General features: G+C 37.7%; 1 protein-coding gene across 4 annotated transcripts in view; it reads left to right on the top strand.

Moving 5' to 3' along the window:
• Positions 1-1,695: 1,695 nt before the first annotated feature.
• The window catches only part of LOC114033657 (solute carrier family 22 member 4-like), an 84,921-nt gene continuing 62,454 nt past the window's right edge, over positions 1,696-24,162 (top strand). For all 4 annotated transcript variants that reach the window (XM_027849301.1, XM_027849302.1, XM_027849300.1 and 1 more), the window contains exon 1: positions 1,696-2,202. In XM_027849301.1, coding sequence (XP_027705102.1) covers positions 1,810-2,202 — 393 coding nt within the window. In that variant the 5' untranslated portion in view covers positions 1,696-1,809. The remainder of the gene's footprint in view (positions 2,203-24,162) is intronic.

Below are 24,162 nucleotides of genomic sequence, written 5' to 3'. Positions count from 1 at the left end.
TAAAGAGGATTATGAAGGCAATAAATTACATTCAAATAAAGATGCAATTTTCCCCCAACCAAGTTCATGAACCCCCTGAAATATATCCACAGGTCACTTGAGGGGAAGGGGCCCTTATATCCTAGCAGTATTTATATAGCACTTTAAGGTTTGTAAAATGCTTTATAAATGTTGTCTCTGCTTATCTTCACAACAATCCTGGGAAGTAGGTGCTATTATTATTATCCTGTTTTACTGAAGAGGAAACTGAGGTAGGTGGAGGCTAAGTGACTTGCTCAGGGTCACACAACTTATAAGTGCCTGAGGTCAGATTTGAACTCCAGTCTTTCTAACTTGAGGTTCAGCGCTTTATCTCCTGTGCCACCTAGCTGATCTAAACTGAGTCACTGAAAAAATCAAACACTTGAGAGACTAGAGGCCTCCCAAGAGGTCTCCCCTTCAAGCATACACACCTAGAACTAACTCTATGTGATTAGCAATCTCATCTCATCCCCACCCCCAAGAGCATTTCCCTGACTTGGGAACAAATATGTCCTCCCTGGAGACCAAAGGAAGAAGAAGGGGTGTTCTCCTGTGATTTGAGGGCTTCTCTGGGCTGAGGGTCATTCTCTGGCTACATAATTACAAGGGCCTTTTACAGACCTGTCTGAATATTCCCAAAGAAACAGGAAGAAAGGGACAATATGAGATGGATAAGGAAGAAAGGTGGATCAAAGGCCCAGCCTAACAGAAAACAAAAATTTGCTGCCTTGGGTCCCAGGATCTCTTTCAGACAATGATGTTTCAGGTGAACCCTCCAAAGAGGCACCCCACCAAATCCCCTAGGATCTCTCTTAGAGATCCTACAAAATCTTAGAACCATAGAATCTGAGTTGGAAGAAATCTCCGAAAATATCTTCTCTAATCTCATTCCTGATAAGTGTCATATAGAGCCTCTGTTTGAAAACCTACAGTAACAGTGAACTCACTTTCTTGAACACCTCTATTTAAGATGTCCTTCCTCATAATCCTCCCCTAAATGAGTCTCCCCGTCCAATACCATCCATTTCACCTAATCCCTTCTGGGGACAAGCCGAAGAAGTCTCATTTCTTTTCCCCACCATAACTTTTCAAATACTTGAAAGCAGTTATTATTTCTCTCTCCTTGAACCCTTTTCCATGTTAAAACGAAACCCCTCCCACCACCCCACCTCCTTCCAGATCTTTCAATAGATCCTTCTATGATCTCCAGTCCTCATCAGTCTTGCCCTTCTCTCAAAGTCGCTCCTAAAATGTGGTACCCAGAATGTAAGTCAATACGCTGGATATGGTGTGAATCCGGCAGAGAACGGCAGTATTGAATAGCTCCTTTGAGCTGGACACGACTTCTGCCCAAGACCCTATGGCCTTATAGGAGCAGGGTGGGCAGATGGGGCATGGGCCACATGTATTTCTCTAAGCTCCTTCCTACTCTTGGACCCTAACGAAAATTATAACCCTCACACACCTCCACATGTGACAGCATTCCTACTGACCTGAAACTGGTACGACTAAGGTCAGAGCAAGTGGAGCTCTCCAGCGCTAGAGATCTTGCCACCGCCCCTATCCTGTGGGAAGGGGCGGGACAAAGGGAACTCAGAGCAGCAGCCGACCAATCGTACCTCCCTGCGTCCAGGGCAGCGCAAGGGGAGGAGGGTGGAGGAAGGAGCAGATTGGGGAGGCCCCGCCTCACTAACCCCCGTCTACATCCAGCTGCGGGGCTTCAGTCAATAAAGGCGCCAGGTCTCCCAGTCTTTTCCGGGGGACGTTCTATCTCTCCCGAGCTGCGACATGAGGGACTATGACGAGGTGACAGCCTTCCTGGGCGAGTGGGGACCCTTCCAGCGCCTCATCTTCTTCCTACTCAGCGCCAGCATCATCCCCAACGGCTTCAATAGTATGTCGATAGTGTTCCTGGCGGGGATCCCAGAGCACCACTGCCGGGTGCCCACCTCGGCGAACCTAAGCAGCGAGTGGAGGAACTACACCATCCCGCGGCAAATGCAGGACGATCGCGAGGTGCCCAGAAAGTGCCAGCGCTACCAGCTCGCGGCGCTGACCAATTTCTCGGCCCAGGGGCTGGTGCCCGGGAGGGACGTGAACCTGAGTCAGGTGGAGTTGGAGCCCTGTCTGGACGGCTGGGAGTACAGCCAGGACACGTATCTATCCACCATCATCACGGAGGTGGGTACCGTACCCGGGTGAGGGGGTGCCGCAGCCCTGGGAATCTCATGGTCTCTCCCTCGGGGGTCCCTTAGCCAGAGCTAGCTTCCCGTAGAGCTTGCGGGCGCATGTCATTGTGATTCCACGCTTGTGTGCTCCGGGGTTGTGTGCTTGAGTCAGGGTGGCTGCTGGGTGTCAGCAAAGCGTGGGGCATGCGGCGTGCAGTGTGGGCCTCAGTAAGGAATAGCGGTTTTAGATCCGTGGTCGCCAGCTAACGTACGCCCCCAGCGCGCTCGCCAGGTCTAGGAGCCCTGAGACAGAAAAGGGTCCCAGAGCTGGAGAGAGGGGGAAGCCTCACCAGAGCAGCCAAGCCAACTAAGGGCCAAATGTTACTACCAACACGTCTTTTTCCTCCAGTTTCATAAGTAGGTGTGGACCTATTTCCCAAGAGCCAAATGTTGGCATGTCAACCGCCCCAGGCGACGACTGTCCAGAGGTAGAATAGTTGAGTCAGTTAGAACAGTCCAAAAGAAGGGGAAGTTTCACTCCCAACCCTCCTCCAAGGGAATGACAGGGTAGAGAGAAAAGGGTGGCTAATCAGCTCCACCCTGGCTCCAAAGTGCCCAGAAGCAGGCTGACTGCAGCGATAGCAGATTCTGGCTAATTCTCATCCTCTTCCCTCCCGTGTCCCTTTGGCACTAAACACAAACACACAGACTTTGCATTACATTAATTGACACCTCTCTCTTCCTCTCTTTCTCTCTGTCTCTCTCCGTCTGTCTCTCTCTCTGTCCCTGTCTCTCTCTCTGTCTCTGTCTCTCTCTCTCTCTGTCCTCCCTTCGGGCATCTGGGTATCTGGGTGATGTTCTTCTGTTCGGGGCTTGAGTGCCCAGTCTTAGGCAGGTGGTGCTCTGAAGTTGGTCCACCAATTAATTTTTTTTTTTTTTTTTTTTTTTTGGTGAGGCATTCGGGATTAAGTGACTTGCCCAGGGTCACGCAGCTAGTGAGTATCACGTGTCTGAGTTCGGATTTGAGCTCAGGTCCTCCTGACTGCAGTGCCGGTGCTCTATCCACTGCGCCACCTAGCGGTCCCCTTTTCTAATCTTTTGAGGACTGCTGCTGAAGGGCGCGGGACTTCTCACTTATCCCCACATTTATTAAAAATGTCACTGAAGTATTTGACTATTCAATTCAATATTCCCCTCACACCCAGCTTATAACGTAAGCTGGGGGAAGGTAGGAGGTCGGGGACTCTACTTCCAGCACTTGCACAGAATGGACATTTAATAAATGTTTGTTGAAGTTTATAAAAGTAAAGTACTTGTTCATTGATATGCTAATGGAAGTTAGGAAACCATCTCGGATTTTGTCTGTCAAGGAGGAGAGGCTCTAGATATGAGAATTCCCCCCACCAACGAGCTCCTAAACCTTCTTTACCTTAGTAAATGGCTTCTAGGGAATTGTCTGAGTCACACAAAGGTGTTGGGTGACTTGGCTAGACAGAAAGAAAGCGTATGTCAGGAGCAGAACTTGAACCAGAGTTTTCCTGACTCCAAGGCCAGCCCACTATCTTCTCTGCCAGGATCCCTCTCACATTATAGTACCATCTCAAATGTTTGTAAATATTTTCCTACTGTACTTTCTTAATATTTGGGGGATTTGGGGGAGGCCGAATTTGAGCTCTGGTCTCCTGACTCCAGGGTCAGTGCTCCATCCACTGCTAGTTGCCTTGCTTTCTTCATATTTGTTAAAGGAATTTATAGTCACACTTCCCCTTCATTTTTCTCAATCCAGTAAAAAATCCTTTATTTGGTGCTCTTCCCTCTCAGTGGAATATTCTAGTTCTGAAGTGCATTCTTGCCATCACCTAGGAGGCTATAGTCAGAAGTTTAAGGAGAAAGAAACTTATTTTTGCTGACTTGTGTCTATCTTTTTCTCCATTCCCATTGCTGTGCTGAGCAACCACAGACTCCAGAGCCCAGTATTGTCTTTGCTGTGGGGTGCTGGAGACATGTTATATTTGTCAGGGTTTCTATGGATCCTGAAGCACCTACCAGCTGCCAATTGCTTTATCTGGAGTTGCTTGTTTAAGGCTTAATAAAAGGATTTGTTCAGTGAAGTTTGGATTGCGTCAATGGGCTACACCTGAGAATCTAGAGGGCCACATGTAGCCTGGAGGCTGCAGGTTCCCCACCCCTGAAGCCATGGGCTCTGCCTAACCATCTACTGTTGGCTCCATCTTTCTCAATAATTATTTTATTAACAGCTTAATTTCAAACATCAGTACTAAACTATTTACACGTAAGTAAATTGATTTTTAATTTCAAGGAGTCTGTGACTTGGGAAAGGTTTTGTACCTCTTGTGCTAAACTGCTAATTCTCCTTACAAGTCTTTGTTTTCAGAGTGAAGGGGGCTGAAAGGTGGGACTGCAAATCTACCTCTATTCTGCAGCTCCTGACCTAGTCACTTGCCTGTGGGCCAAATTCTAGATCTTAAGTTTTTAAATAACCCATGATGGTTTCTTCTGAGATTGCAAAATTACTACTATGTCTGGCATTCTTCTTAAATCTTTGCTGGAATAGTGGAGGAAACTGGTGGACAGAAGAGTTGATCTCTACTACTTCTTCCTGCTTAGACATCTTTCTTGTAAATAAATTAATTTCAATTCATAAAGTATACTGCTATTCCAGTCACTCTAGGTTCCCATCAAATATTTTGTTTGTTCATTTTTATTGGCTTTTCCTAATATGTTCAGAATTAGTCTAGATTTCACTCCTCTAGTTCTGATTTTTTTGTTTTGCATTATTTCAAATAGCTCTCACCAAATTTCTTTGTATTCTTGATTCTCATTGTCTAAATTATATTTTAATATTTTATTGCATTAATGTACCACAGCTTATTTAAACATTCCCCTCTTCCTGACCATTTAGGATGCATTGTATTTTTTGCAATTACAAATTATGCTGCTATAAAAATCTTTGAGCAGATAACTATTCTTTTGGGGTTTTTAAAATAAATTTATTATTTATTTGTGACTTTTTAAAAATTTTGAGTTCCAAATTCTCTCCCTCTCTCCAGTCCTTTCCCCACTCATTGAGAAGACAAGCAATACAATATCAATTATACATGTGAAATCATGCAGAATACATCTGTTTTTATTTTTGATAACTTTCAGAGTATGTTCCCAATAGTGGCTTCAATAGCTCAGCACTATCCCTTTTCATGTAATGTTGGATTTGGAAGGGATCTCAGAAGCTGTGTGACCCTGGGCAAGTCACATGGCCAGTGTTCTATCCACTGTGCCACCTAGCTGCCCCAGTTCATTTCTTTTGTCACTGGCCCTGGAGTCAGGAGGACCTGAGTTCAAATCTAGCCTCAGACACATAACACTTAACTAGCTGTGTGACCCAGGGCAAGTCAATTAACCCCAATTGTCTCAAGAACAAAAAAAAAGAGGCATATCTTAAAAAAAACTAACAAATAAAAAACACTTCTATATGATATCCCCAATAACTGATATCCTAGCCCTGTGTTTCCCATTTAGTGGTTCTCAAACCCCTTGGGATTATGACAATGGTCCAAGGGTGGAACTTAAAGAGGTTCACACTAAAAATTCTTTAATAATGCCTTAAGCAATAAATAATTGCTCAATCATATTACAAATATATTCTTCTTCAATGACAACAAGTATGTGTATTCTTGAAGCTTTATAGGTTTGTTTCTATAGTGATTCAAAACCATCATGAGCTTTTTTGGACAAAAGTTATTATAGTTATAAGTACTTCATGAATGAATCTAAAAGAATATTATACATTATATTAATATGTTAATTACTATATAAAATAACTAGTAAATTACATATTAAATTACTCAGAGAGTTCACAGCACATTTTTTGTTTTTGTAGGGGTTCAAGGAACAAAAAAATGGTGGAAACCACCATCTTAGCCTACAGCTAAGCTTAACTTAAAGACCTCCAATTCTTGAAGACTTCAAGTGAGTTCTGCCTCCCAAGGCAGCCCATTCCACTTCTAGAAGTTTCTAATTGCTAGTTTTTGGTTTGTTTTTTTACAAAGGGCCTAAAACTGCCTCTTTGCAACTTTCATGTTCTGGAAGGCATTTTATTTGATTGTGAATGATTGGCACAGAAGGTACAAAGCATTCTTGCAGCTCTATGTACTTGGAAGGGCTTTGTGGTCATTGCCCTACTTACCAACTCCCTAACCTGTGTTTGCTTCTGCTTAGCTGGAGAGATGGAGAAGGAACCTGGGCTCCCACAGTTTTCCTTACTGACACCTCTCTTTCTTTTTTCCTTCCTTGCTTCTTTATTGATTGGTGAATGTGAAAAATGGAGAGTGGAATGGAGGTAAATGAAGAGAGTCAGGAAAGGGGAGCAAAGGGATGTTTCCAAATTTTTGATGGAGTTTTGTATTCTGAATGGTGAATGGGTAGAAGATGGCCTTCGTATCCAGTGCCACTTTAAGGTTGAGTTCCTACATAACAAGGAATAGCAATATGGGCTCCATGTGTGTATATATTTATGTATGTATACATATATGTATATCTGTATACATATACGTATATCTGTATACACATATGTGTGTATATAGAATACATATTTACACATATTGATAACTGTATTTCAATATAGTTAGTTTCCTTTGTATTTTATCTTAAGTATTTAAAAACATTCTTCTGAGAAGTTCATAGACTTCACCAAACTGTCAAAGCGAACCAGGATAAAATATTAGGAACCCCTCCTAGAGAGGTATTATAACTCTTTGAAGGTCACAAAGACAACCTAGTTGCCAAAGAAAGTTTGTGCCATGAAAACAGTAGAGGGTGAATAAAAGCTTACCAAGGAAACAGCCTAAGACTTGGCAGAGCCAAAGCATGTGCCCTTTTCTCTATTACTGGAAAGAAACTTGATATTTCTGGGAGAGGCAGGCAGTTTGCAATTTTCTCCTCTAGGAGGGCACTCTTTGGGGGACTAATGACTCATCACCCCGAAGTTGCTGTAAGCCGCTTCTCTCTTCAGTTTCTCTTCACCTTGGAGAGTTGCTATAGTGCCCTTGGAACAGTCTTTCCTGCCAGACCTTGGCAGGATGTTTCCAGCAAGAGAATATAGCAAAGGGAAAGGGAATACTGAATACATTAATTTTAGCATCAGTCCCCATGGCCTGGATCCCACCTGCCTTTCTTATAATGACAATGAAGTGAACAGAAACTGGAGAACAATTTCTACAAAGGCTTAACAGCATTTGATGGCTCTCCATATCAGTTTTTAAAATTGAATTTTTTATGAACTTAGCAGTCACCAACAAACAAAAGAGGTACAAAAGAAAACAAAAAAGAGGACTGTATATGAAAGTAATTCTTTTAAAAGTATTTGAAAATGAGGGTAGTAAGAAAATTACCCTTTTAATCACCTTCTGAACTTATTTTCATTTTCTTCTGTGTATTTTTAATTTTTTCTTGATACTCTTTCTTTCTTTCTTTCTTTCTTTCTTTTTGTCTAGGCAATGGGGTTAAGTGACTTGCCCAGGGTCACATAGAATACTCTTTCATTTTTTGTATCTCTGTCATTTCCCATTAACTTACCCCACCTACACCAATCCACATACACATATTCCAAATCAAAGCTCTCCCTGGTAACGAATAAACATAATCAAGCAGGTGAGGACAGTGGGGGAAGGTTCAATACATGTCCTTGCCTAAAAATGGCCTAAAAAATTGCCTTGATCTCTACTACTCCATCATCTCTCTGTTAAGAGGTAACATGTTTCATCATAATGTTTTAATCATTGCACTTGTGGTTCTCTAATTTCTACAGAATAAAATCTCAATTCTTTAGCTTGAAATTTAAAGTATCTGGCAAGTCCAACTGTTCCAACGTCAACCCTCACTATTCCTCTCCATGTGTGTAATTCTGCAGCCACATGGAATCACCTGATAATCTTTTGTACACATTCCCACATTTTCCCGCTCCTGACATTTTGCTTACACTAATCTCTGTGCTCCCACTAATACCTTTTGAGATACTACTTTCCCTTCAAGGCTCAATTCAATACTGCCTCCTTTAGGAAACTTTTGCTGATTCCCTTAAGTTTGAAATTATATTTCCCCTTCATATTTCATAAGTTATTCAGCATTACTTCCATATAAAAACTATAGAGCAAGATAGAATATAATATTTATTGCAGAGTAATGAATTTTGGCAAACCTGTCCTATCCTCTCCTATTTCATGGAAACTCCATGAAGGCAGATATGATTTCTTATTTATTTTTCAAAAAAAAATTTAGGGGAAGGGAGAAGGCCTTTATAGCACCTACTATATACCAAGCACTGTGCTAAGCACATTACACACATCTTGTTTGATCCTCACAACAGTCCTGTGAGATAGTCCTGTTATTCACTAAACATTGAAAAAGAGCATTTCCATACAAATAACAGAATACAAAAAGAGGATTTTATGTGAAATTGTGAGTCTCCACTTCATTCTGTTCTATTTAATATATATGTGTATGTATGTATGTATGTATATTCTATGCTCTCAAAACTGTCTTGTTTGTGCTTCTTCTGAACTTGCTTCTGTTCTCTTCTATACTTTTTTTAAAAATGTTGCAATGGCCCTCATTTTTTTGTCTGTGCATGTCATCACTATTCCTAACTTCACCTCTCCTTTTTATTCCCCTCTAATTAACTAAGAAAGGAAAAAAAATCCTTGTGACAAATAAGCAAAGTCGAGCAAAAGGAATCATACAGGGGCCAAGTCCAAAAATGCACATCCCTACATCTTGTGTCAGTCACCCACTTGTTAGGAAGTAAGTAGTATGTTTCATCACCTCTGGAGGCATAGTTGGTCAAGAGCTTTGATCAGAATCCTTTTATCTTTCAAAGTTGTTTTTCTTTACAATGGAACTGTCTTTGTAGAAATTGTTCTCCAGTTTCTGTTCACTTCATTCTCCATCAGTTTGTATTACCCAGGATTCTTTAAAAAGCATCTTTTTTGTCATTCTTATGTTGCAATAAGATTCTATTACACCAATATGCCACAATTTGTTCAACCATTCTCTGATTATCTAAGAGGCAATACAAGACACACATGCATCCCCTTAGATTCTGGTTCTTTGCATTCTTTTCCCTCATTTTAATTTCTCCCTTCAAAATAAGGAAGTTTGTTTTGCTTGTGATTATTCCCTCCTCAGTATTATCCATTTTCTCAACTTCCCTTACCTATCCCTACTTATTTCTCTGTTGAGTTAGATGTATTTCTCTGTGTGTGTTCAACCTTCCTTTATCCATTTTATATGAGTGAGGGTCTTCTAATGCTTGCTTCCCTCATCCTTTTCTCCATGTCTAAGTATCATTGGACTCTTTGAAAATAATAATTTTTAAAAATAAAGCCTAGGCACTATATTTTAAGAAATTACAAATGAAAATTGCCAAGATTTATTAGATACAGAGGTCAGAGGAAAGATAGAAAGAATCCATTAATCCCCCCACTAACAGGAACCCTTCTTCCCTGAGAGGAAGAGGAACACTTTTCCTCATACCCACCTCTATTATGACAAGTAGCAAGTTCTACCCCTTTCTTCCTCCTTTCTACTTTAGAATTTGCCTTCTTTTATCCTCCCTCCTCTTTCTTCTCTTAAAACCCTTAGAACAGAACCAATCCATCTACCCTTAAGATTTTTGTTTTTTCTTATTTTCCTCAATATTCTTTGAAGATATTAAGCTTCTAAAGTGACACTTGTTTCTTCTCTCCCTATTAGAATGTGAACACTCTGTCATCATCAGATAGCTCCTTTCAAATAAATTTAACTTTGTAGGCTTCTTTGGACTCTTTTTTTGAATTTCAACGTCCTTATTCTACTCTGGTCTTTCAAGGATGGCTCAAGACTCCTCTGTTTTTTTCAAGGCCTATTTTCTTTTTTTTTCCCTCTTACATCCTAGAGATGGCTACCCATTAGACACAAATATATATGTATGTATATATGTATGTATATGTACACATGCATACATATATTATATATATGTATGTGTGTGTAAGTTCTTTCTCTGGAAACAGGTAGCATCTTGCTTCATGGGTCCTTATTCACTCAAAGTTGTTCTTAGAACAACATTGCTGCTACTGTGTACAACATTCTCTTGGTTCTGCTCATTTCATTCTTCATTATTTCATGCAAGTTTTTCCATGTTTTCATAAAATCCCCAATCTCATCATTTCTTATAGCACAGTAGCATTCCATCACAATCATATACCAGACCCATTTTCCCCCATAGGATGATACTCAGTTTTGCAGGGTTAAATTAGTCTTGGTTGTGGGCCTATATCTTTTGCCTTTTAGAATGCTGTATTCTTATATCTTCTCTTGTTTCTTGGTTTTGTTTTGTTTTTAGTAGAACCTGCTAAGTCTTGTGTGGTCCTGACTGTAATTCTTTGATGCTTTAACTGTTTCTTTCCAGATGATGACTATATATTTCCTTTGCTGCGGGAGCTTGGATATTGGCTATGAAATTCCTGGGATTTTTCCTTTTGGGGTTCCTCTCTGGAGATGATCAGTGGATTCTTTCTTTTTTTGCTTTGATTTCTGTATGTAATCAATCTTGGCAGTTTTCATTTGTGAAAAACCCAGGCTTTTTATTTTTAATGATGGTTTTCACAGAGTACAATGATGCTTAAATTATCTCTTTTTGAATTGTTTTCTAGGTCAATTGTTTTTATATCAGATATCTTACATTTTTTTTTCTATTTTCCAGTCATTTGATTGTGTTCTAATGTTTTTTGCTGTCTCATGGAGTAACTGATTTCTGTTTAGTCTGTTCTGGTTTTGGGGCATTTCAGTTCTTGGGTAAGGTTAACCACTTCCTCTTCTAAGCTACTTATTCTCGTTCTAAGTCTTTTTTCCAGAGATTTTTTAAAAGTCTCTTGCTTCATTTCTTCTAGGTATTTATATAGTCCTTATGGAAAACCAATTTTTTCCCTTTGAGGGAAGTTAGATTTGCAATAAATTTTTTTAAATTGGTTGGTGTTTTATTTAGTTCATTCATCTCTCTGGCCTTAGTTTCTGAATTAAGGCTTCATTCCAGGGCCAATATCTACCCACCCTCTGCCATGATCTTGGATGGGGTGGTCAACTCTAATTGGTCTTGCTCTGGATCCTTTAGGTTCTTTCAGTGATCTCTGGATTAAACACAACCTGGATTTTGGAGGTTCAGAGTGCTAGATTTCCAAGGTCCTTTCTGATATCTTACAATAGAGTTTAGACACTCAGAAATCTTGAGCCTAGGCTGCCCTGGCCTGAGGGCTGCAGCCTACACACTACAGGCTGATACTCTACATTGCTGAATGTATTGCTTACTCCTTAAGACTTCTGAGGTTCCCACCTGGGGCTTTCTGAATACCCTGGAGCTTTCTAAGGAGAGTTCTCAACTCTTACTCCCTACAGATAGAGAATGTTGCAGGTTATAGGTGTCCCTGGCAATATCTGGTTGAGCCAGGAGGTTACCCAAAACTGGTGGGAATTATTGTACCTTAAGAAATGGCAAATAGTATATTTTCAGAAAAAGTTGTTTGATATACATGCCAAGAGAAACCCAGAAACTATATGAACATAATTGTAAAATACTTTTTATACAAATAAGGTCAGATTTAAATAATATTAATTGTTTATGGTTGGGCTGAGCCAATGTAATAAAAATGAAAATTCTGCCCAAATTAACCTACTTATTCAGTGCCACCCCAATTAAACTACGAAAAATATTTTATTGAGCTAGGAAAAATGATAACAAAATATATGTAGAAGGACAAGAGGTCAAGAATATCAAAGAAATTTATGAAAAAAATGTAGAGGAAAGAAGTTTAGCAGTATGAGATTTTAAACAATACTATAAGGTAGTAATTATAAAAACTATCTGGTACTGGCTAAGATATAGAATGGTGGATCAGTGAATAGAGTAGGTATATAATACACAGTAGTCAATGACTACAGTAACCTTGTGTTTGATAAAAACAAAGATCTAAGATTTTGGGGTAAGAACTCACTATTTGATTCTTTTTTTAATTGCTGGGAAAACTGGAAAGCAGTCTGGCAGAAACTAGGTATAGATCAATATCTTATACTGTTTACCAAGATAAGGTCAAAATAGATACATGACCTAGACATAAAGGGAAGTATATAAGTCAATTAGAGAGCATGGAATATATTACCTATCAGATTTATGGATAAGGGAAGAATTTGTGAATAAAAAAGAAATAGAGAGCATTGTGGGATGTAAAACAGATGACTGTGATTACATCAAATTAAAAAGGTTTTGTGCAGATCAAACCAATATATCCAAGATTAGAAGGAAAGAAGAAAATGTGTGTATATTTCTCAGATAAAAGCCTCATATCTCAAATATATAGAGAACTGGGTCAAATTTATAAGAATACAAGCCATTCCCCAATTGAAAAAATGGTCAAAGGATATGAACAGGCAATTTGTGGATAAAGAAATCAAAGCTATACATAGTTATATGAAAAAAATACTTGAAGTCATTATGGACTAGAGAAATGCAAACTAAAGCAACTCTGAAGTACCACCTCACACCTATCAGATTGACTCATATGACAGAAAAGGGAAAATGACAAATGTTGGAGGAGATGTAGAAAAATTTGGGATATTAATGCACTCTTGGTGGAGTTGCAAATTGATCCAACCATTCTGGAGAGTAATTTGGAACTATACCCAAAGGGCTATAAAACTGTGTAAACCCTTTGACCCAGCTATACCACTTTTAGGTGTGTTTCCCAAAGTGATCAGGGGAAAAAAGGAAAAGAGCCTATATGTTCTAAAATATTTATAGCAGCTCTCTTTGTGGTAACAAAGAATTGGAAATTGAGGGGATGCCCTTCAATTGAAGAATGACTGAATAAGATGAGGTATATAATTGTGATGAAATACTATTGTGGTATAAGAAATGACAAGCAAGTTGGTTTTAGAAAAATATGGACTGACATGAAATAATGGAGAGTGAAACAAGCAGAACTAAGATTACATTATATACAGTAAGAGCAATATCATTGGAAGAGTAACTGTGAATGACTAAGCTCTTCTGAATAATGTTACCATTCAAATCAACTACAAAGGACTTAAGAAAGAAAATGCTATCCATCTTCAGAGAAAGAACTGATATATGGAAGTATATATTGGATGTTTTATATATGTGTGTGTGTATGTATATATGTATATGTGTATGTGTATGTATATGTGTGTATACACACATGTAAATATACATATATTTATATGTGTATGTATACATAATGTGTGTATGTATCCATATCAAATGCCTGCCTTGTCTAATACAGGCTTGAGGATGAGGGAGGAAGGAAGAGAACTTGGAACTGAACATGTAACATAAATAAATAAATGGATGAACAAATATATAAATAAAGGGATGAATAAAGAAATGACAAATGGTATATATTCAAGAAAAAAAGTCTTTTGAATTGATACTGAGTGAAGTGAGCAGAAGAAAAATTTATGCAATGACTACAACATTCTAAAAAAAAATCACTTTGAAGAAGTGTCACTGAAGAATTAAAAAGTCACAGAAGAGAAGAAAAGGAAGTGCAGAGGGAAATGAAGACAAGGAGGACAGCTTTGAAATTGTGATGCATTTATTGTAAATATAATAATAAAAACTGTATGTAATTGAGACTCACGGTTTTACACACAATCCCCTTTCTCTATGTTTTGTAAAGGCAGCTAGGATAGAACACAGGACCCGGAATCAGGAAGACCTGAGTTCAAATCCAGCCTTAGATACTTTCTAGGTGTGCAACCCTGGACAAGTGACCTAACTTCTGTCTACCTCAGTTACTTCATCTGTAAAATGAGGATCATAATAGCACCTACCTCCTAGCATTTTTGTGACGATCAAATGAGATAATATTTGTAAAGCTCTTAGCACAATGCCTGGCACATAGTAGGCACAATAAATGCTTATTCTCTCTTTCCTTTTGTAAATGGAAATGTTCACATTTGTCAAGTTCAGACTAACAAAAAATTAAGGAAAAAAACAACAAAAACAACTGATCTAATGACTTCATCTGAATAATATGTGCAACAGTCTACCTTTGTAACCCCTATTCCCCCCTTTCCCAAGAGGAGGAAAATAGTTTATCTTCTGTGTTCTCCGGGACCATCACTGGTGTTTGAATTTTGCTCCAGGCTCAGCTTTATTTGCATCGTTGGAGTATTTATGTTGTTTTTCTGGTTCTTTTTGTTTTACTCTACATCTGTTCAAGAAACACTTATCAAGCATCTACTCTGTGCTTGACATACTGGGCTAAGCACTAGGAATACAAAAAAAGGCAGGAATAGCCATTGCCCTCAAAGAGCTCACAGTCTAATAGGGAAAACAACATGCAAACAACTATGAAGAAAAATGCTATATAAAGGACAAACTGGAAATAATAAACAGAGGAATGGCACTACAATTAAGAGAGATCAGAAAAGGTTTCCTATAGAAGGTGGGATTTTAGCCAGGATTAGAAGGAAGCCAGAGAAAACAGTAGATGGACATGAGGAGGGAAAGTATTCCAGGCATGGAGGATGACTAGTGAAAATGCCCAAAGTCAGGAGATGGACTCTTGTAAGAGGAACAACAAGGAGGCTGGTGTCATTGGAGTGTATGTGGAGATGAGGAAAGAATAAGAAGACTAGAAAGTTAGGAGGGGACTAGGTTACAAAGGGCTTTAAAAATCAAACAGAGGATTTTATATTTGATCCTTGAGTTAATAGGGAGCCATTGAAATTTATTGAGTAGGAGGATAACATGGTTAGAACTGTACTTTAGGAATATCAATTTGACAGCTGAGTGGAAGATGAACGGGAGTGGGAAAAGATGAGGTAGGAAGACCAACCAGTAGGTTATTGCAACAATACAAGAATGAGATGATATGGGTCCACACCAGGGTGATGGATGCACCATGAGGGGAGATATTGTGAAAGTAGAATTGGCAGAACATGGTAACAGATTTGATATGTGGGATGAGAGAGAATATGGAATCAAGGATGACACCTTGGTGAGCCTGAGTGGTACCTTTAACAGTAATAGGAAAATTAGTGGGGGAAAATAATGAGTTAACTTTTGAAGATGTTGAGTTGAAGCTATCTACAGGGCAACCAGTTTTAGATGTCCGATAGATAAAAATATAAGACCAGAGGTCAGGAAAGCGGTTAGGGCTACATAAGTCAATTTGAGATTCATCAGCATAAAGATGGTAATTGAAATCCATTGGAGAGTGAAATAGTATAGAACAAGAAGAGAAAAGGGCCCAGGCAAGAGCCTTGGGGGACACCCATGGCTATTGGTCATGTCCTGCATGAAGATCCATCAAAGGAAACTGAGAAGAAGTTATCAGACAAGTGAGAGAACTAGGAGAGAACTGTGTTATGAAAACCTAGAAAGAAGAGAATATCAAGGGGAAGATGGTGATCAGCAGTGTTAAATGCTGCAGAAAGGTCAAGAAGAATGAGAACTGAGGAAAGACCCACTAGAATTGGCAATTAAGTAAATTGGTAAATTTGGAGAAAGCAGTTTCAGTTGAATGATAAGGTTGAAAGTTAGATTGCAGAAAATTAAGAAGAGAGTGAATGGAAAGGAAATGGAGACACTGATTACAGATGGTCTTTCTCAAGGATTTTAGCCAAAGAAGGGAGGAGAGATGTAAAACAATAGCTAACAAGGATGGATGGATCCATTGAGGGTTTTTGAGGCATGAGCACATTTGTAGGCAGAAGGGAAGTAATCCAAAGACAGGGAGAGATTGAAGATGAGAGATTAAGGATGATAGAGAGAACAATCTGCTGAAAAAGATAAGATGAAATTTAGAGGTTAGCCTTGGCAAGGAATCTCTTCATGTGAGATGGGGTAAAAGAAGAGATAGCAGCAAAAGGCATCTGAAGGATGGGATGCTAAGAAGTGTATCTCAGCAAATGTTCTCAATTTACTAATGCCCAATTGTATTTCATTTCATCTGTATGCCGAAGTTTAGCCATTCTCCTACTGATTTTGTCTCTTCCAGTGCCTATCAGTTTACATAGCAGGTGCTTAATAAGTTGCTGTTGAATGATTGAATGAATAAAAGAATGAATGAAATGCCTCTCATCCTTCCTATTGTTTCCATCATTAACTCTTCTTTTCCCTCTGTTGAAAAGTCCAGTGTGAATTCTTTCTGTGGAGTCCTGATAGAATGATAGAAATCATTGTGCAGTTAATTATTTTAAATTATTTTACTTATTTTTTTCTAACAACTCATTTTAGAGTGCTTTGAGGTTTATTATCCTCACAATAACCCTACAAGTTAGGCAGGGTAGGAATTATTAATCCCATCTCATAGAAGAGAAGTCTGACATTCAAATACTAATGACTTGCTTTCCCATAGACATACATGAACAAAATAATTTAATACTAAAAAATAAGTGGTCAAAGAACAAATCACAGAAGCAATAAATAATTTCATTAGAATGACAACCATAAACAACATACCAAAATTTATGAGATGTAGCCAAAGCAGTACTTATGAGAAATTTTATATCTTTAAATACTTACATCAATAAAATAAAGAAAGAGCAGATCAAGGAATTGGGCATGCAATTAAAAAAAAACTAGAAAAAGAACAAATCAAAAATCCCCAATTAAACATCAAGTTGGAAATCCCAAAAATCAAAAGAGAGATTAATAAATTTGAAAGTAAGAAAACCATTAAACTGATAAATAAAACTAGGAGCTGTTTTTATGAGGAGGAATAATAAAATAAACCATTGGTTAATCTGATTTTTTAAAAAAAGAAGAAAACCAAATTACCAGTATCAAAAATGAAAAGGATGATTATACCACCAATGAAAATGAAATTAAAGCTATTAGGAGCTGTTTTGCCCAATTACATGCCAATAGATGTGACAATTGAAGTGAAACATATGAATATTTACAAAAACATAAATTGCCCAGATTAACAGAAGAGGAAATCGAATATTTAATTAACCTTATTTTAGAAAAAGAAAACAAACAAGACACAAATGAGCTCCCTAAGAAAAAATTCTTAGGGCCAGATGAATTCACAAGTGAATTCTACCAAACTTTTAAAGAACAATTAATTCCAATATTCCATAAACTATTTGGAAAAATAGGCAAAGAAGGAATCTTTCCAAATTCCTTTTACGACACAAATATGGTGCTGATAGCTAAACCAAGAGGAGTAAAAATGAAGGAAACAATAGAAACCAGTTTCCCTCATGAATATTGAAGCAAAAATTTTTTTAAATAAAATGCTAGCAAGGAGATTACAACACTACAACACAAAGATCATACATTATGACCAGGTGGGATTTATAATTTAGGGCTGGTTCAATTATTAGGAAAACTATCAGCATAATTAACCATATCAATAACAAAAAGAACAAAACTCATGTAATTATCTCAATAAATTATCTCAAAAGCTTTTGACAAAATATAACACTCATCCCCATTAAAAACGCAAGGAAACAAAGGAACAAATGGAGCTTTCCTTAAAATGATAAGCAGCAGTTTCAGTATTCGAAACCATCAGCAACCATTACTGTAATGGGGATGAGCTAGAAGCTTTCCCAATAACACCAGGATTGAAGCAAGGATGCCCATTTATCATCACTATTATTCAATATTGTACTAGAAATGTAATAATAAGAAAAAAATTGAAGAAATTAGAATAGGCAATGAGAAAACAAAACTTAGAGAATTCTAAAGAATCAACTAAAAAACTTTAGCAAAGTTGCAAGACATAAAACAAACTCACACAAATCATCAACATTTCTATGTATTATCAACAAAGTCTAGTTGGAAGAGGCAGAAAGAGAAATTCCATTTAAAGTAACTGCAGACAATATAAAATACTTGGGAGTCTACTGCCAAGACAAACCCAGGAACTATATGAATACAATTACAAATCGCTTTTCACACAAATAAAGATAGATCTAAACAATTGGAGAAATATTAATTGTTCACAGGTAGGCTAAGTCAATATAATTTAAAAATGATAGTTCTTCCTAAATTAATTTATTTATTCAGTATCATACCAAACTACCAAAAATTATTTTACAGAGCTACAAAAAAATTATAACAAAATTCATCTGAAAGAGCAAAAGTGTATCAAGGGAATCAGAGAAAAAGAATGTGAAGGAAGGTGACCTAGCAGTACCAGATTTCAAATTGTATTACAAAAGGAGTAATCATCAAAACCTTACTGGCTAAGAAATAGAGTGGTGGATCAGTGGAATAGATTAGGTACAAAATACACAGTAGTAAATGACCACAGTAATCTAGTATTTGATAAACCCAAAGATCCAAGCCTTTGGGACAAGAACTCACTATTTGACAAAATTGACAGGAAAATTGGAAAACAGTTTGGCAGAAACTAGATGCAGACCAACGCCTCACACCAAGAGAAGGTCCAAAAGGGTATATGATTTAGACAGAAAGGGTGTATCAGAAGCAAATTAGGGGAGCATGGAATATTTTACCTGTCAGATCTATGGATAAGAGAAGAATTTATGACCAACCAAAAGATAGAACTATAGGATACAAAATGGATGATTTTGATTACATTAGATTTAAAAGGTTTTGCACAAACAAAACCAATCTGGAAGATTAGATTACAAAGAAAGCAGGAAACTGGGATAAAAAAATTTACAAGTTTCTCTGATAAAGATTTCATCTCTCAAATATATAGAGAATTGAGTCAAATTTATAAGAATATGTCATTCCCCATTGATAAATGGTCAAAGGATTTGAACAGGCAGTTTTCAGCAGAAGAAATCAAAGATACATGTATTCAAATGAAAAAAAATGCTCAAAATCACTATTGATTAGAGAAATGCAAATTTAAACAATTCCCAGGTACCCAACAGATGGGTTAATGTGACAAAAAAGGAAAATGACAAGTATTGGAAAGGATATGGAAAAATTGAGACAATAATATACTGTTGGGAGCAACTAGGTGGTACAGTGAATAGAGCACTGGGCTTAGAATCAGGAAGATTTATCTCCATGAGTTCAAATCCTGTCTCAGACACTAGCTATGTGACCCTAAGCAAGTCACTTAACCTATTTGCCTCTCTTTCTCATCTATAAAACGAGCTGGAAAAGGAAATGGCAAACAACTGTAGTATCTTTGCCAAGAAAACCCAAAATGGAGTCACAAAGAATTGGACATGACTGAAATGACCCAACAATAACAGCAATAATGCATTGTTGGTGGATTTATGAATTGATCCAACCATTCTGGAGAGCAACTGGGAATTATGCCCAAAGGGCTATAAAATCATGCATATCCTTTGACCCAGCAATAACACCACTAGATCTATATCCCAAAGAGATCAAAGAAAAAGGGAAAGGAATGACATGTACAAAAATATTTATAGTAGAGATTATTTGTGGTAGCACAGAATTGGAAATTGAGGGGATACCCATCAATTGGAGAATGGCTGAACAAGTTGTGGTATATGATGGTATTGGAATATGGTTATATTGGATTGATTCTATTATATTATTAAGTATACTAATTATATAGTATATTATAATAAAATATATTATAATTATGTTATATATGACACTGTGTTAGTGTATTATTATATTGGACTACTATTGTGCTATAAGAAATTATGAGCAGGACAGTTTCAGAAAAACTTGGAAAGACTTATATGAACTGATGCAAAGTGAAGTGAGCAGAACCAGGAGAACACAGTAACGCAATATTGTACAATGATTAACTGTAAATGACTTAGCTATTCTGATTAATACAATGATCCAAGATGATCCCAAAGGACTTATGATGAAAAATGCTATCCACCTCCAAGCAAAAGAATTAATGCAGTCTGAATGCAGATTGAAGCATAATTTTTTCACTTAATTTTCTTGCTTTTTTTGCAACATGGCTAGTATTAAAATGTTTTGCAAGATTTCACATGTATAATTGATATCACATTTCTTGCTTTCACAATAGGTGGGGGAGGGCTGAGAGGAAGAGAATTCAGAACTCAAAAAAATTTAAATGAATGTTAAAAATAAATAATAACATTTTTAACAAATTTTTTTTTAAAAAAAGGATCTGAGTAACTTTTTTTTTAAGTGGAACAGCACAAATCCAAGGACAGAACCCTTGGCTATTCCACCACAGTACCCCACTCCAAGTTGACACTGAACCATTAATCACTAATCTTTATCCTTCCAACTTGTTTTTTTATCATCATCATCATAGATAATATTTGTAAAGCTCTCACTATGTACCAGGTACTATGCTAAACACCTTACAATTATTTTCTCATCTGATCCTCACAACAACCTAGGAGTCGGGTGTTATTATTGTCCCCATTTTACAGATGAGGAAACTGAGGGAAACAGGTTAAATGACTTGCCCAGAGTCACATAGCTACTGTTTGAGACCAGAATTGAACTCAAATCTTCCTGACTCCAGACCCAGCATTCTATCTACCATGCTACCTCACAGCCCAAATAGTCTACCTGACTGAACTGTAATCTAGCCCACATTTCTTCATGTTACGTATAAAAATAACTTGAGAGCCTTTGTCAAATACTTGGCTAAAATATAGATAAATTATATTTGTAGCATTCTTCTCATCCCCCTATCTAGTTTCCCTGTCAAAAAAAAATAGAGTTTAGTCTGGTATAGCCTGTTCTTGATGAAATTGTGTGGGCTGTTTGTGATCACTGCTTCCATTTCTAAATGTTCACTGACCATCCTTTTAATATGTCCTAGAATTTTGCTAGAAATTGCAATCAAATTTACTAGCCTACAGTTCTCAGGCTTCACTCATCTCCCTTTAAAGAAAAAAAAATACTAAAATATTTTCTCTCTCATCTAGTCCTCAGACAGCTTTCCTGTTTTCTGGCAACTTTCAAATATTATTCACTGTGGCTCAGCAATAGTATCTACAATTTCTTCTTGTAGTACATCTGGGTTTGGTGACTCATGAAAGGTAGTTAGGTGGACTGTCTCCCTATATACCTTGGACATAGGTTCCCTATTTTTCCTATTTTCATTATCATTTCCAGTCCAAAGATTATTTTCCATAGCAGAGAAAATGAAATGAGTATAGGATTTTTACCTTTTCTCCTTCCTCAATTAATTGTTATCTTCTTCATCCAAATGTCTTATCTTTTCTTTGATCCATCTCTTTTACACAATATTGACTGGTTCATAGTTCCATCCTAGATAGGGCCCACCTGCAAAGAGAAAGAACTCAAGGCTGCTGAATAGTCAAATAACCTCCTAGCTCTTTTTCCTGACCTCTGATCAAGGCCAAAGGCATATTTCAGGTGCGTGACATAGCCACTATACTGAGTCTATATCAGAACAAAAGCCTTATCAGGGAACAACGAGGACTTTATACCTTCTCTAGGGTTCTCTCTGCCTTGATTTTCATCCTCTTATGGTAATTACATGGAGATACTATTTAATTGTTAGTGTTGCAATTGTTGTTACAAACTATCTATGAATATGATTAATCAAGTCTGTGCCAGAAGCTCTGTGCTCTTGTTGGTTCTGAATGTCAAAAGCTGTTTTAACATGGCATTTCCATAAATATAAAATTATTTTTAATTGCTATCTTTTGCCTTCAGAAAGAATGCTTAGATTTTCTTGGGAAACAATCTGGGGATGAATTCCTCTATCTTTTTTATTTTGGCAAATCATACTCCAGCCTGTTCTGTCATTTCTTGTTTTCATACAAAAATCTTTTAAAATTCTAATTAGTGGTTTGTTTAAATAAAAGCCATTTTTTATTGGCTACTTATATTGCCTCCTATAGTTTTGAAGCTTGACAATAATGCATCTGGGTTGGGGGCATTTAGGTAGCATAGTGGATAGAGCACTAGCCCTGAAGTCAGGAGGGACCTGAGTTCTAATCCAGCCTCAGATACGTAATGCTTACAAGTCACTTAACCCCAATTGCCTCACCAAAATATGTGTGTGTGTGTGTGTGTGTGTGTGTGTGTCTGAGTGAGTTGAATTTGGGATTCACCACTGTTGGTTTTCTTCCTATGAATTCTATTGATTTAAAATCCATCCCTTATTTTTCAGCATTTCTGAGGTACTTTAGTATATAATTTCCTTCAATATAGTGGTAAAATTATTTTCTTTTCTTTTCAATCAACCCAGTGCTTCTAAGTTTTCTCTTTTTTCTCTTTTCTCTATATTTGTCAATTTTTGTCCACATTTTTTCTAAATCTTTTTTCGGTTAAATAATTTATTGGGCTTGCTTTTATGTTTCCTTTGTTTCTACTATTCTGTCTTCCAGTAATGATTTATTTTTATCCAATCTATTTTTGTTTGTTTATATTTTCAATGAATAAACTGTTGTTTCATCATCTTGTCCTAAGATTCCTTAGTTGCACTCAGCTCCTTTATTTAATCCTATAATTTTTTTGCTAATTTTTCTCTTAATTCCTTAAGTGTGAGGAGGGAGGGAGGGAAGGAAAGAGAGAGGGGAGGAGGGAGGCAGAAGGGAGGGAGGAGGAAAGGAGCAAGGGAGGGAGAAAGTTCTTCCTTGGCTTGCTTATCTCTTTGAATGTTTTTGGGTTTGTTTTTTGTTGTTGTTGTTGTTGTTGTTGTTATTGATTTTGAGGATTTCTGGTCATTTTGCTTTTGAGTAAGCATTCAATTGCTTTTGAATGTTGAGGAGATTGCTTTCCTTGGGCAAGATTCCTTTTGTTATCTTGTGCCAGTGTCTTTTTCAGTTAATTCTTCTGGAGAAACTATGAATGAGTGAAGGTTGGCAGCTGATGAACAAAGGTTCTTTCCAGTTTCCTAATATACCATCACTTTTTTTTTCTCTTCCCATATAAGGAGTCACACACTGCCAGAGGCTATCCTCAAGAGTTCAGCCATTAGTTTGTTCACTTTTTTGATGCCCCTGACACTTGTTCACCTGGAAGGCTCATGTATTGGACAGATTTCTATACCAGTGAAGAAAGGTGTAATTAGTATAGAAAGAGCTCCGTCAAACTCAGAACTACACACTCCATTCTGCATATTGGTTTTTAGCAGCATGAGCTGGTGGGAAGTCCTAACGTCAGGCTGAACTGACAGGATGTATCAGTTTGAATTTCTCCACCAAGACCTACAGGTCTTGATACTATGTATCATTATATCATCCCTAATCTTGGGCAGCCAGGTAGCACAGCTAGGTAGAACACTGGGCTTGGAATCAGGAAGATTAATCTTCATGAGTTTAAATCCAGCCTCAGACATTAATTAGCTGAATGACCCAGGCAAGTTACTTAACCCTGTTTGCCTCAGTTTCCTCATCTAAAAAATGAGCTGGAGAAGGAAATAACAAAACCACTCCATTATCTTTGCCAAGAAAACCCCACAAGAGGTCATGAAGAGTTGGGCACAACTAAAAAGTGACCAAAATTTCTACATTGCCTCAAAGTTTGCAAGGCACTTTACATATATCATATCATATAGGCCTTATAAGAATCCTGTGAGGTAGGTACTGAAGGGAATTTTAGCCTCCTTTTACCACCAAGGAAACAAGTTCAGAGAAGTTAATTGATTTGCCTATGGTCACACAGCTAGTATCAGGGGCAGGATTTTAACTCATGTTTCTTCTGACTCCAAGTCTGGAGAGTGCTTCTATACTGTAGTACCCAGGCATGAGGGAAGATTGAAGGGAAAGGACATAAGCATTTATATAGCACCTACTATTTGCCAGGTACTAGGCTTAGTGGTTTACAAATATTATCTCACTTGATCATCACAACAACCATTCGAGGTAGATGCCATTATTCTCCTCATTTTATAGGTGAGGAAACTGAGGCAAATAGAGATTAAGTGACTTGACCAGGGTCACACAGCTAGGAAGTACCTGAGACTGGATTTGAACTCAGGTCTTCTTGACTCCAGGCCCTGTGCATTATCCACTGTGCCAC

Source organism: Vombatus ursinus, unplaced genomic scaffold (assembly GCF_900497805.2).
Source record: "Vombatus ursinus unplaced genomic scaffold, bare-nosed wombat genome assembly UNPS02007284.1, whole genome shotgun sequence".
Classification (NCBI taxonomy): domain Eukaryota; kingdom Metazoa; phylum Chordata; class Mammalia; order Diprotodontia; family Vombatidae; genus Vombatus; species Vombatus ursinus.
The sequence above is the reverse complement of the archived record's forward strand: the minus strand, read 5'-3'. Positions and strand labels throughout refer to the sequence as shown.